Below are 14,130 nucleotides of genomic sequence, written 5' to 3'. Positions count from 1 at the left end.
ATTTTCATTATGTGTTTTTTGACACAGTAGTGAACAACACAGTCAATGAAAAATGCCTGAGTTAAGACGGAGGTTCCAACTTTATGTGCCTTTAAATCCTGCAGCTTACAGAGCTGCCTATTGGGAGGAATCTGTTCCAAACCATGGCTGTAAGTCTGAGTTGCTTCTGGAACAACATAGACTGCAGAGTCTTCTCAGGGCTCTGAGTTGGGTGTAACCTTGGCTAGTAGCAGTAAGGCTCTTCTCATGCTTGTGTGCAGTAGCCTTGGATGGTAAGGAAGAAGGTTGTGCTGCTGCAGGGCTGGAGTAAGAGCATAACAAAGGTGGCAAGAAAGCAGAGACTGTGATTTTTCTTAAGTATACTGAGCTTGTGTCAATGGCGCGATACTGATGAGATGTCAGGCAGGCTGTATGTTTACTTTTGACATTGATGAGATCCACATGGTTGGAAAAATGAATCTCTGAGCTACCAGTAGGTTGCCCAAACATAAGTAGAATGAGATGAGCAATATATGGTAAAAAATAGAGAGCTACTAGTATAGTGATTACTCCTGAGGGTTTTTTTATTGGTAGTGAATCATCTAATCCTCATCTTCATTCCATCACACTGGAGATTTTCCTGATATATTGTGCTTTTCATTTAATTATTTATCTTTTAGCTTGTTATCAGTCTATACAGATCAATATTCTTGTATTTCAAGGTATTTTTTAATATAGATTTTACGTAATCGCAAAAAAACCCAAAACAAACCCAAAACAAGACCAAGAAACCCACCCCACCCCACCCCCCCAAACCCTAAATAAGCATATATTCTTGAGAAGAGCCTTGGTGTGGAGAATTTCCATTTTTTTCAAGAAGTGCAGTGTATATTATGGAAAATCCAATCTTGTGTTTTGAAGTAATATTTATATGTAAAAATATTTCTTCAGTATGTTTGGTAGATGAGAGATGAGAAGTGCTATATAAATTTCTGTAGAAAAGTAAGAAAATATTGCTATAATTCTTTCACAGAACATATTGCTCTGACCTTTTAAAAAAGCCAGATTGGACACAACACTGCAGTAGTAGTAGGCAAAGGTACAAAGCAGTATGGATCTTTCTTCCAACATAAGAAATTATGATCTCGTATTATTATGAGGGTTTCTGCTTGTTCGGTTCATTCTTTATGGATTATAGAATAGAAACATTTTCAAATGCTGCATATATGACAGTCTGGTAAACTTACAGAATATTTTTCCACTGTTGTTGACCTCTGGTTTTGTATATATGATGCTTTGTTTTTGAAATTTATAGTGTCTATTTCCGTCCATTGCAAACTGAATAAAACTTATCTAAGAATTGTTGAAAGAATTGCTTACTTTAAGAGAAACTGGTCTGCTTTCTCTTGTAAGGGAAACTTGAATTTTGTGTCAGTTCATGAAATATATTTTTGTATAAACACAATATTATGAACTGTGTGGTGACATCTCTGTGCCTGAAAGGAGTAGTTTTATGTAGTGGGCCAAGTAGCCATCATTGAAAAATAGGGTGGGTTTTGAGTCCATTAATTTTGACTTAAAAATAATTATTATGGCAAAAATTGGTTCATATGTTTCTGGTGCTGTGGTGGCTTTTTTATTTTCTCCTGCTGCTTGCACTGAAGGCTTGCTTTGTGAGAAAAGATTGTCTTAACTTTTTTGTGTTCTATTCTGAATTTTAAAACAGAAGCTGTTTGGGATGATTTGGGTTTTTATGCTCTGGAGGCAAAGTCCTTCAGAAAGTATTTCATTTAGAAAGTCCTCTTACCATCAGAAAGTAATCACAGGAGAGTCAACAGATACTAGAGCTTGAAAACTACTTTCTGTATTTTTAACACGTTTATTTGGAAATAAATGAGACAAGTGAAAGTGAAATGTATTTTAATAGCTTTGTCCACATAGTACTTTATGTTTTCTATTCTACAAATAAATTCTAGAAACTAATTGAAATACTTTTGTAACTTTCGTCTGGTAGCATAGACTGAATAGCTATTATTTAGTCCTTTAAAATTTAGTACAGGCTACCCAGGAATTTTAGCAACAGGTGGTTATTCTTTTGTAAATGAGCATATTTTTCAAAGGAAAAGTTTATGCATTTATTAAATTTATTCAGGGCGGGGGTGACAAGGCTGGAATTTGTCTATGAAATTTATTAGCTAAGCAGTTGTAACTGTTTTGCAGAGTCAAAAAGGTTAACCTATCTGCTGAAAGTATCATCTGTGGTCTCACTAAGCAGAGATAAAACACATAGGGATACATAGCCCTTTGTAATATGGAATAAGCCTGCTGCCACCAGTTAAACTAGAATTACTTGAACATGTGAGAGTGGCATATTGGTGTTTGTGTCCTACCTTGTGTGGTTACAGTCATCTCTGTGTTTTGCAAGCTGTAGCATTTATAACATGCCACCCCAGGTTTTCTGTTCATAATTTAAGATTATAACAAGAGCCTGGAAAAAACAGTCCCTATAATCCAAATGTACACATATAAGTACTTATAGTATACCTATACATCCTTGTTACAGTGGGAGGCGGGTAATACACAGTGATGTGATCTGAGCTTCAGCTTTTTTGTGGAATTTCCTCTTGTGTGCAATTACACTGCAGAAATTACAGTTTTCATAAGACTTTGCTTATACTTTCTTTTGCAAGATGAATTTCGTGCCTAGATTTTTAACTTGAAATAGTTGAATATGTGAGAACTGAAATGAAAGGAGTGTGCTGCCTTGGTGGAAACCACCATTTTTCTATCATGAAGAAAGACAGAGGGGACCTGCAAAGTGTAAGAATGAGTGATTCCATTGCTTTTGAAACACAAAGATTGCAAACTGTCCACACAGAAGTATTGGGGACTGCTTGGAAAAGTAGTAGGATGAATGAGGGTAGTTTTAAAAGCCTGCAGTAATTCTCATTACTACCATGTCTGATTATTTCTGCAGTTTGCTAAAATTCTGGCTCAGAGAGGCTCTATATGCTTTCTAAGTGAAAAAAGGGCTATTAAATGTCTGGGCACTTGTAATAACTGTTGGGTTTTTTTAAACTACAAGTATAGTATTTCCACAGACATCCATTTGAGGAGTTTTGGAATACTTAATGAATATAAATATCTTAGGAATAACTGTGTTGGATTTTTTTTTTTTTGCCTGCCTTATTACCATTATTTCAGTAGGAAAATGGAAGTCTGTTGGAGCACCTTGCAAATAATATCAACTTCTGCCATTAAACATAACCTTAACCCAGGCAGGCATGGTTTTGAACGTGTTTTGAAGGCTTATAAACACTGTAGGCTAACTTGGACGTCTATATACAAGCAAGGCTTTCTCAAATTTGAGAGCTAAAATTTCATCAGTTAGCTCACAATGTGTAGTAATGGGGAGATGTGTATTTAAATCCATGTGGAGTCTTACAAAGAGCATGTCACTCTTGCTTGAGTATGATCAAGTATTTCTCTTGCAGACTAGCAACTTTCAGGTTAATGCTCTGGTGTGCAAGTGTAGAATTTATTTCTCTTTGATGCAGAGCCATTCATTACTTTCCCTGTTTGCCAGAGCTGTTCTTTACTCCAGAATACCTGAAATGCCAATGAACATGGCATTGATCCATTTTATTTAAACAAACTGGGTAAATTTGTGTGTTCTCCTATAAGAAATTATTTGACCTGTGCTTTAATAATAGCAATGATAATACAGTAGCCAAATTCCTTCTACTTTAAAAACATGTCACTGTTTTTCTTCTGTTTCTTTTTCTTAATGTGGCTGAGTAAAATGCAAATGTAAGTCCTTTAGCTCTTTGTTAAATTACCTGATGTGGATTTTTCCCTAGTAAAATAACTCCTGGTTTACATGTTCTTGTACAATGAAACCAGGCAAAAATGATCTTGTTTTCACTTTTAACTGGCTGGCTAACATATACAAATGGGCTTATAAGTGATATATAATTACTTTTTTATATTCTACATATTATCCAGAACTGTAAAATTAATCTAAACATTCACCGTTGTTTGGTTGTCAAAGATTTGTTAGGCTTTTAGTGAAATCAGTGTTGATTAACAGTTTATGTATTTATCACTGAATAAATATAATTTTTAAAATATTTATTGCCCAGTGGGAGAAAGCTATAGACACAGTACAGAAGACTTCATCTTTCCCCTTTGTGTATTGCTTCTGCGTGGTACTCTGGAGCTGCCACTGCCAGATTCGGACATGCTTCTTTTGAAAATAACAGTATCACAATTATACACAGGGCTCTGGATTACTTGGTTCCCCACCAGAAGAACATTGTGTGTGGGCGGATTATTGGCATTTCAAGGTCTGTGCAGAGTCTGGGAAGCTGGATCCTACTGTAAACAGAGCAACAGACAAGAGTGGGAGTGGGGAGGGGCATACATCTCACTGATTATTTTAAGAAGAGAAGTTCCAAGAAGTTCTGAATTCAGATGCAGTACAGAAAACTTAAACAGACCTTCATGTTTTCAGGGGAACTGTGGAACTGTATGCATTTGTTAAATGTAAAAATTCACAAGCTGAGATAGAGCATGAGAAAAGTAACATTCTGTTGCAGTCTATGCACTGACACAAATAGCTTCTGAATTTACCTGTTAGTGGTATGATTGCCTTTTTACAACAGGATTTCCATGTAGATCACTGGAAAATGCATGGGTCCATCATCTCCATTACCTTTGGCACATTTATTATGTTAATAACATTTTTTGTTATGCATCTGGCTTTGCAATCAATTGATTAGTGTAGCCTGTTTAAAGGTTAAAAACACAAGTGTGTATGAGATGACCTGTAGATGAAATCTCTTCGTTTGTATTCTGTGGTTTGTTTACAGGTCCTTCAGCAGCTTTTAAATCACTTCCAAAAAAACAAGGATAAAGTTCTTCTTTTCTCCTTTTCCACAAAGGTGAGCTCTGTATTATTTTTATCAATTAACTGCAGCAGTAAATTGTGAAGCATAAAGCACTGAGGTGACAGCTGTCAACCACATTTCCTTTATCTCAGTACTATGGGAAATAATGATGAGGACAGTGTGCCATACTCAAGAAGCATATTGAAACCTTATGTTATCTCATGATAAAAATGGTGATGGCAAAACAAATGTAACACACTGCCTTCCTTAGAGCCTTTTAAAATTGTGTTACTTCAGGTGTAGATAGCTCATACTGAGTTCAGCTGGTATGTCTTGAGTTAGAGCAGTGTCACAGCAAAGTATGACTGAAGTATCATACAGCCTCTTTATTAACACTGAAAGTAGTTAAATATCCACTGTTCTACTTGCTTTTGAGCATTAGCAGCGATGAAGCTTTGACCCTGAGACTTATTCACGAGTTGGTTTGAAGTTAAAACAGTGCTTAATTGGAGCAAGAGGTGTAGGCACGTTTTGCTTTTAAGGAACTTGCTCCTTGATTTTCTTGTTAGAGGGTAATTCATTTCTTGAAGTGGTTCAATCTGTAATATGTTTTTTTTTAAATATTTGTAATGATAGCAGTAAAAAGTATTAAAAAATAAGTGTGAAGGACAGTTCAGACAATTAATAATTTTGTGGCTTTAAGGAAGATTGCAGGTTTAGTATTTAGATGTAGTAGTAAAATGCTCATGTGTCTTAAGCTGCCCTTCACAGTGTCAAGACCAGACTGACTGGTGGTTACTGCAGTCTCCTTCACTCCATCCCTCTGAACTCTGATGGTGCATACCAGCATGTTTCTCTGTGCTGGCTCTGGTCCTCATTTATTGTTTCTCAAGCCATTGTAACTTCCTAAGACAGTAGGAAACTGTTTTAAGTTATTGGGCTGAACTGATTCAGCATCACTTAGAGGCGGGACAGGCATCCAGGTTTGGAGGACTGAGCGAGACCACAGCAGACCAACATTAATCATGTAGCGTGCTGTAGAATCACAGCTAAAGAGAGTCAAGGATGTTGATACCAAAATGGCAAAGATTTACTCTCATTTTCAATGCTTGCTCTATTGAAAAGATATGAGAAACATGGCCTCTGTGATTATGCTTAATTAAAAAGATAATAGTAAACACTTAATCTTTTTTTATTTTTCCACCCAGTTGCTAGATGTGCTGGAACAATACTGTATGGCATCTGGGCTAGATTACCGAAGACTTGATGGAAATACAAAATCAGAAGATAGACTCAGAATTGTAAGAGAGTTCAACAGCGTTCAGGAAATTAACATATGTCTTGTATCTACAATGTAAGAAAATTTAACTTGTAGTCTGTTTCATTCTGCCTTTCTAGTGTTCAGTAAATAGGTTACTCTGCATTTTGCTTGATGACCTTTTAAGGGAATATGTCTCTGAGAAAGTGAATTGTTCTTTTGTCTGTTAGTAAAGATAGACTCACTGCTGTGGTCTGAAGCTTCTTAAAATACCTCCTTTCCCCTCTCCTCTGCTTTGTGAGGATTTCTAAGACCTGAAACAAGTGGGTCTTGTGAATCCTGGTTTTAAATTTCCAGCTGCTGTAGGAGTGAGGAAACCATTTTTAAATATTATTACTAAAACATTATTATTATGATGATGTCATTATCCACAAAAACCTTTCATTTTATTGTAGACAGACTCGGTTTCTTGTACTGTGCTAGTAGAACTAGCAAATGAGTGTGAACGTGAATGGCTATATTGAACTGAAAAATTATCTCTTGGTGTTACTGTAATTTATTAACCATGTTAATTAACACATGTCTATTTGAAATACTTCAAAGAATCCTGGATTGTCTTTTTAAAAATGTATTTATCAGATCTGCTTATCAATTTATGATGGATAGTGAATTCTTTTGAAATAGAGCAATATGTTCAACTAAGATTAATGAAACTATGATGACCATTCTTTTTTTTTTTTTTAATTCTGGTTACTTCCATGTTCTATCTTGGATAAAGTTTGTCCAGGCAAGGGCAGAAAGGGAACAAAGAAAAACTTCCATCTTCCTGTCCAGAGGAAAACTCAGTGAAACTTGATGAAACATGCAGACATGCTGTTCTTGCCTATATAGTCACTTTAGTCCTTCTGTACTGAAAGTGTGTATGTTGGAGTTAGATAGGAGGACCCACACTACCTCTGTTTAATTAAAAGTCAGAGATAATCTTAAAGACTATTGCAAGTGCATGTCAGAACTGTTTTCAGATACTCTCTGGTGCATGTGGGCAGGATTGTGAAGAGACTTGTAGTGTTGGTTATACACATTTGTTTGTAATCTCCATCAACTGTGGAATCTGGCCATCAGCTTCCCTAAGACCTTCATGAGTCCCTATTCCTTGTCTCTGAAGACAGCAGGCTATTACTGCATCCATAGCATTAGGAAAGACTCTCTAGTTTGTGCTTCTATCAGTCTAGGTCAGTTGCATAATTATAACATTTTCAGTTCTCTTCCATTAATTTACACGGAAATAAAAATGAAGATCAGGTAAACAGAGATGGACTTTCTCCTCTGTTATGAGAGCTTGTGAATACAGAGACTGTTGAGCTGGCCATGCCTGCTGGTGGTGCTTGAGACAAGAGACTTTATTCTGTTGTTTTTAGTGTTTCTCATTTTACTGAGTAAATGGAAGAAACAAACAATGATGGAATTGCAGTCAACATAACCGGTGTTTACTAAGCAAAACAGAAGGTGAAGGTGTGGTTCTTTGTGTAGTTTATCACAGGTAACAAGAAGTGATCTTTTTGCTTCCTTGATATACAGTAATGGACCAAGTTTAATTTTGTAATCCTTTGGAACTCAAAGTGATTTATCCTAGTTCTACTCTACAAGAGATTAATTTTTTATCATACTCAGATTTCAGGCATTAGGACTTTACAGTATATTCTTTATTTCTCAACACGTAGTAAGTTGACAGAATTGGGTCATACTCTTCTGTCTGTACTTTCTTGCAAAGTTTTTTGACTGATCCGTGTAGTCAACTTGTATGTGTTCTGAAAGTCCCATTGCTCAGAGAGCCAAATATTGATTTTTTTCATTGAAAATACTTGCTCAGTCTTTTGGCTGCAGAAATGCATTCTGCAAAGGATGAATTCCACGCATAGTGATGTTGAGTATGCCATTATAGTCCACTGGCACAGTTAACATACAACTTTAAACAGGAAGCTCTAATCTATAAATTAGTGAGCTACAGTGCAGACAGTGGTGATGACTTCACTGTTAAATTTACAATGTTCCTGTTACATTCCAATTTTTTAATACTGACAGAATGCTGTTTCTGCCTGGAATTGCCTATGTGTAGCCCATAGACATTTGGAAATCCTGATTTTAATTGGTTGAGTTTTTTGAGAAATGGGACCTTAATAAAGTAAAAAAAAAAAAAAAGAAAAAAGAAAAATCTGTCTATATAGCCTGACCTCAAGTCTTGCCATTAATGTTAGTATCAGTCATATAGCTATCTATAATGCTTTTATTGATAATGATGACTAATACAGATATATGGATAAATATATAGGTATTGAGAGAAAATATGATTGATTCCTTCAGAACTTGTAAATTCCATCAAACCATTAGGTATAGATCATTAATTTCAACGTTGAGCTCTATGGTAAAATAGGTATACATCTGCTGGAATTTCTAAGGCTCATGAAGTAAAAGCTGTTTTAGAAAACTTCATTCCTGTGCTGGTGTTGCTGAGAAAATGTATGATTATTTGGAAGAAAAGGAGATTTTTAGGCATACTTAGGAACATTAAAATAATTGCTGGAGTTCCTATAACGTGCTAGGAGAATGTCAGAGCTTGCAACTCTGTTGGTGCTGCTTAGCCTGAAAAAGGGGAACTCTGAATGTAAAATACTGAAGTCTACGCAGTTCTGTTCCATCATAATGTTCTCCAGGAAATAAGAATAGCAAGTATTCCCACCGTTAAAGCTAAATCATTGTTTTCTGGATTTTCAACACTAGTCTATCTCTAGATTATTTCCTTCAGAATAGTTATAAATGAAAATCTATTTCTGCTTCTCAGTTTCTTTATTATGTAAAGAGAAGTGCGTAGATGAAGAGGTGATGTTACAGAAATTTGCAGATAGTTTTTTTTATCATGAAAAGTTACAATATGCACTTCCATTCTACCTGCAGCATTCTCAATTACTGTCCATTACTTTTTACTTTTACAGGACTTCATTTAACTTGAATTCTTCACAATTATATTGCAAGTAATTTTTAATGTGCATGTAATCACATTCAGAGAACTTTCAGTCACAAGATCTCACTGAAACAGAACACTTATAAACTGTAAAAAAAACTTACCTTGGTAAATAGAATTACATAGTCAAAGCTTTCATGGAAACTTTTCTAATGCAATATTGGTTTGTAACTTCTAAACATTGAGGTATTCAGTTGTCAGTGACAGGATATAAAAAGCCGTTTATTTAGTGTAGCATGCAGTTTTAAGTAAGATGATCTTTTGAAAACTGTTGTTTGTAACAACTGTTACGAGACCTTTCGTGCAGGGCTCTTCATTTGAGCCATATTATAGTAATTTGCATGGACCATCTTGCAGTAATGACTAACAGCTAGTTAAAATGGTAGTTTAAATAGAAGATATTCTTTACAATGCACAAACTAACTACTGCATTCATTCTGTCTATGAAAGATATAGGAGCCATTCTTTTTCTGTTTTGGAATATCTGAATTTTTGTGGTATACCTAAAAATACTGAAAGGTAAAAGCTAAGTATCCTGTTTAGTTAACTTTTATAGCCAGTCTTTTTTACTTGCACCAAGGCTTTGCACTGAGGTTTAATTCATATTTTGGTTCCAAATATTGCAATTTTTATGAGAAGGCATTTGGAAAAACATGTTGACTTATGTTTCAGTCTGTCTGCAGGGCTGATTTGGTAAGATGAGAGGCTTAATTCTGTCTTCACTAAAAAGAAATACACAAAAATTCCAAAATACAGTAAGGTATTCTGAAAAATACAAAGATTTTTATTCAGCATTTCAAACTTTGAGAACACTCATCATCCAGAAACCTGCGTTAATATTGGTGGGTTCCCACATCCTTTCCCTTTCCAGATTTGACTAACATAACACCACTCCACACCTGGAAGGAGGAGGCCACAACTGTATTTTCATTGACAAGGATTCCATGAAGACCAAAAAGTGGTGGGGCTCCATAAGCTTTTTCTGTCTCCATTCTTATACCTGGAAACTTTACCTTGCCCACTGCTTTAAACAAGCAGAATATAAAGGAATCTGTTAAAACCAGGTGCTTGGTATATTAAATGGCATTGACTTTTTCAATTTTGTGGTACCTCATTCAGGAAAAAAACCACACTTGAAATTAGTGCTGCCTATGTCAATGTGAAGAATTGTTTTAATAGTTAATAATAATATTTAGCATGTGCTTGTATAGGAACTTGTCCGTTTTTGTAGGGATGTTGGTTGAGCCAGATGAAAAGAATTTTCGGTATTTGCTTGTTTCACGTCTGGATGAGCAGTGGTATTTTCTTCACGTTTGTTCCTATCAAATCATTTAGCTGCGCACATGCCAAACTCCAAGTAACTGAGCAGTTTTGTTGGATTCAGCAGGTTATTAGTTAGCTACCTCAGGTTGGGCATATGCTCAAATACTTTACTGGCTTGCAGGCTTTACCTGAAAGCACACTACAGCTGTTGAATGTTTCAAGATGATGTAACTTGTACCCCTGTGACTCCTAACCCCTATGGTAGACAATCTTCTTCTAGTGGCTTTTTTTCTTGTAATGACTAGTATGGATGTTGCTCATATGCAGCTGTGTGGCCAACTGTATTTTTAACTGTTGACTTACATACTTTACAAATAGACTTGAAACAGTTGTTAGTTCTTATAGATATGACTTACCCTAGACTGTGACCATTTTAGTGGAAGCTGCATAGCATTATTGTCAAAACTACATACTGGGATTAGAGGAAGTAAAATTCAATGCTGTTTAATGATGTTTAAGCTATAGTTTTCCTGCTTCTTTAATATTAACTGGCATAAAAGTGGTTATGAATTTCAGTGTAATCATTGAGGGGGGTTGGCCTGTATTGGGCTCAGTGAGTATGAAGTAGAAGTCGGTCTTTTACTATAGCAAGGTGATAGCAGTTGGTTATGACTCAGCTAATCATACGGTTTGTAATCTTGCTGCTTAGGTGAGAAGACTGCATTTTACAGCAGTGATTATTAGCACAACAGTAACACAAAGCTGTACTCCACTATTTTCAATATCTCTAATGTGCTCTTTTTTATGTTGGGGAGTATACCACTATGGACATGATACACTGAAAAAAAGAATTGTTCTGGTTGTCTTACTGTCAAATAGTTCTGTTTTTTCTTTTTTTTTTTTTTTTGTTTTAGGGCTGGTGGACTGGGTCTTAATTTTGTTGGTGCCAATGTTGTTATACTGTTTGATCCTACGTGGAACCCAGCAAATGATCTTCAAGCTATTGACAGGTATACTCTCAAAATACAGACATTGATCCATGTTGTACTCTGCTTTGATTATGTAATCTGATTGTCCAACTACAATTTTTCTCAGGGAAGAATTTTTTTAACATAGTCTAACTTGTCCATAAGACAGTAAAAAATGTCCAGCTAAATTATTTTTTAACTTTGATGTTCCAATTTTTAACTCTGAATTTTACTTCTTATTTTTCATTTTATTTTTGTGGCACTGTTATGCTGGGCTCATTAAAAAAAAAAAGGGCCATAGTTACTGTAACTGTTAGTGATCTCTAGAATGTGTGTGTGTGTAGCTGGGTGGCATTTTTCCTGTTTGTCAGGACAGAGTACATTGTAGTTGACCTGAGTTCAAGTGATGTTTTGAATTCCGGAATACTTAAAGAAAAACACTTCATGTTCTTTTCTGCTTCACCCTTGTGGAGATTAGTGTCTTTTCAGCACACACTTCCATCTCTGATGGTATGCCATTGCAGTGTTTCGAGGAATCTGGATTTTTATTTCAAGGCTTTTTTAAACATAGGATGTTTCCCTAGGAATTCAGGACAGACTTTTGAATAGCTGAAATAAAGACTATTGGAAGACTTTGAAATTCAGTAGACTTACATATTCTCCTGAGCAGAAATAAACTGGTTTCTTTTGTCCCATCCAGTTATGTAATTCCATTCTATGGGTCTTTCTGACTTCTAAGAGGTGTTGATGGGCACCTGTTCTAGAGAAATATGTGTATCTGAAAAGTGTCTTGTTGAAAGGGACTGTGTAAAGAATCTTTAAGATCACTTTTCTATAAATTGGTTCAGCCTCTGTTGAATTTTTGGAATATAATCTATTAGAAGTCTCAGAATTTACCATTTAGATAGAACACTGTCTGTTCATTAACTGTTTTTATGATGATGTAAGTTGCAAAGTGCTTTATAAAGTTAAGAAAGAACAGACTGCCCCAAGCAATCCATGATCTAACTCCTATATAATGCAAATAGGGGAATATCTTGTTCAAGAGCAAATGGAGACAGAGAGGGGAAAAAAAAATAACTGAGAAAACATAGTGGAAGGTGTGTTTCCAAGAGAGATGGGGGACAGGCCTTCTGATACAAATTGAGGGAAAGCTTTTTCAGCTAGATAGACCTGGGAAGAAACATGGAAAACACAGGGTAAAGGAACAGGGAATGAAAAGTTTAAAAAAAAAAAAAAAAAAAAAAAAAAAAGCAAAGCAAAACAACCAACTCATAAATGATTTAGAGTATGCCTATTTTATTGGAATGCTTTTATTTATTTATTTTACTACCCCTAAGAGCTCTCTTATTTTTTTTACTGATAAAAAATGTTTTAATATGCCACTGTCCTTGCAGAGCTTATAGGATTGGCCAATACAAAGCTGTTAAAGTGTTTAGATTGATATCCTTGGGAACTGTGGAGGAGATGATGTACTTGCGACAAGTTTATAAACAGGTAAAGTTCACAAACTATTTAAATTGGGAGCTTTCTTTAGCGATTTCAATGACTGAAAACTAAGCTAGCCTATAGCTAAATTGTAGTTTACCTTGGTTTTATTACACATGCTGTTAACTTATTAAGCAGAGATATATCATTTAGCAATTGTCAAAGAACAAAACAATTATATTTGTATTCAAGTTTTTATGTAACTTCTGACAGTTTAATTACATAATATACATTAATCAGGTTATACAGAGAACTGTTTTATTTAAAGACTCGTGAAATATGTCTATGAGAGTTGTAGCTAGTATCTGCAGCAGTGTGATTCAGACAGCTTTTTTAATGAAACATTGGAGAAAGTAGGGCTAAAATCATGGTGGTGCTACAGAAGAAAAGCAAGAAGGCATTGCTACTCTCCTGCCTGTGAAAACTTGCTTATAAAAGGAGGGGGGAACAGCTTGTAGTTGCTGCTGATATGAAGGTCATAAGTTATGTTGCTTGCCAGAGTACTCAACCTGAAACACTTGCTCTTTTTAAATTTTTCTACTTGCATTGATGGGTTTAAACACCTAAGATGATGAAAAACTAAGTGTGTGGTTTGAGGAACACTTAATCTAGCAACTGTTTCCTGATGAGATCAGAATTAAAATAAAAAAATAGGCAAACTCAAACATGAACAACAAAAAGCAGGCTGCAGAATAGTAAGAAACCAGATGAAATGTGAACATGTTTTTCTCAACAAATTGCAAGTTAAGAAATAAGATATTGGTTTTAAGTTGAGATACTGACATGGACATATAAACTTGGAGAAAGGAAGAAAATCAGTGAGATACAGTTGTCCTGAAGAATGCATTGCATGGAGAAAACAAAGCAGATCACTTCAGTGGGCAATTGATACTATATATTAAAGAAAGCTTTATGAAATTTGATTAATTAACATAACAGTTTTTGGCCATAAATAGGAAAAATCTGGTAATAAGTCTTCAGTGACAAGCACCCTCTTGTAGAGGGGTTATGTACAAGGAGGAGTTTGGAGGCTGAAGGAGTGGGAAATATGTACTATAAAAATTGTCATTATCCTCTTAAGTAAGTGACAAATAAGAAAAAGGTTCTAAGATCATCTGATTTTACAGAGCAGACAGAAAACCCACAGCTGGAAGATCAAATCTTGAACTGCTCTCAGTAATGTATATGGCTTAAAATGTTACCTTCAGAAGTGTGACAGTGATTTTATCTCACTTAAATTCAGTGTTTTGTAGAAGCCAAAAAGCC

At 35.3% G+C, this 14,130-nt stretch overlaps 1 protein-coding gene across 8 annotated transcripts in view; it reads left to right on the top strand.

Moving 5' to 3' along the window:
* Window positions 1-14,130, top strand: part of ERCC6L2 (ERCC excision repair 6 like 2) — a 61,093-nt gene that overhangs the window by 21,380 nt on the left and 25,583 nt on the right. For 6 of the 8 annotated variants that reach the window (XM_074812710.1, XM_074812708.1, XM_074812711.1 and 3 more), the window contains 4 exons: window positions 4,851-4,922; window positions 6,077-6,222; window positions 11,323-11,418; window positions 12,774-12,873. In XM_074812710.1, the coding sequence (XP_074668811.1) occupies window positions 4,851-4,922; window positions 6,077-6,222; window positions 11,323-11,418; window positions 12,774-12,873 (414 nt within the window). Of the gene's footprint in view, window positions 1-4,848; window positions 4,923-6,076; window positions 6,223-11,322; window positions 11,419-12,773; window positions 12,874-14,130 lie in introns of those variants that run through there. The other 2 variants (XR_012621662.1, XM_074812713.1) reach the window with 2 other exon arrangements.

This window comes from Strix aluco, chromosome Z, assembly GCF_031877795.1.
Source record: "Strix aluco isolate bStrAlu1 chromosome Z, bStrAlu1.hap1, whole genome shotgun sequence".
In the NCBI taxonomy this organism is placed as follows: domain Eukaryota; kingdom Metazoa; phylum Chordata; class Aves; order Strigiformes; family Strigidae; genus Strix; species Strix aluco.
The sequence above is the reverse complement of the archived record's forward strand: the minus strand, read 5'-3'. Positions and strand labels throughout refer to the sequence as shown.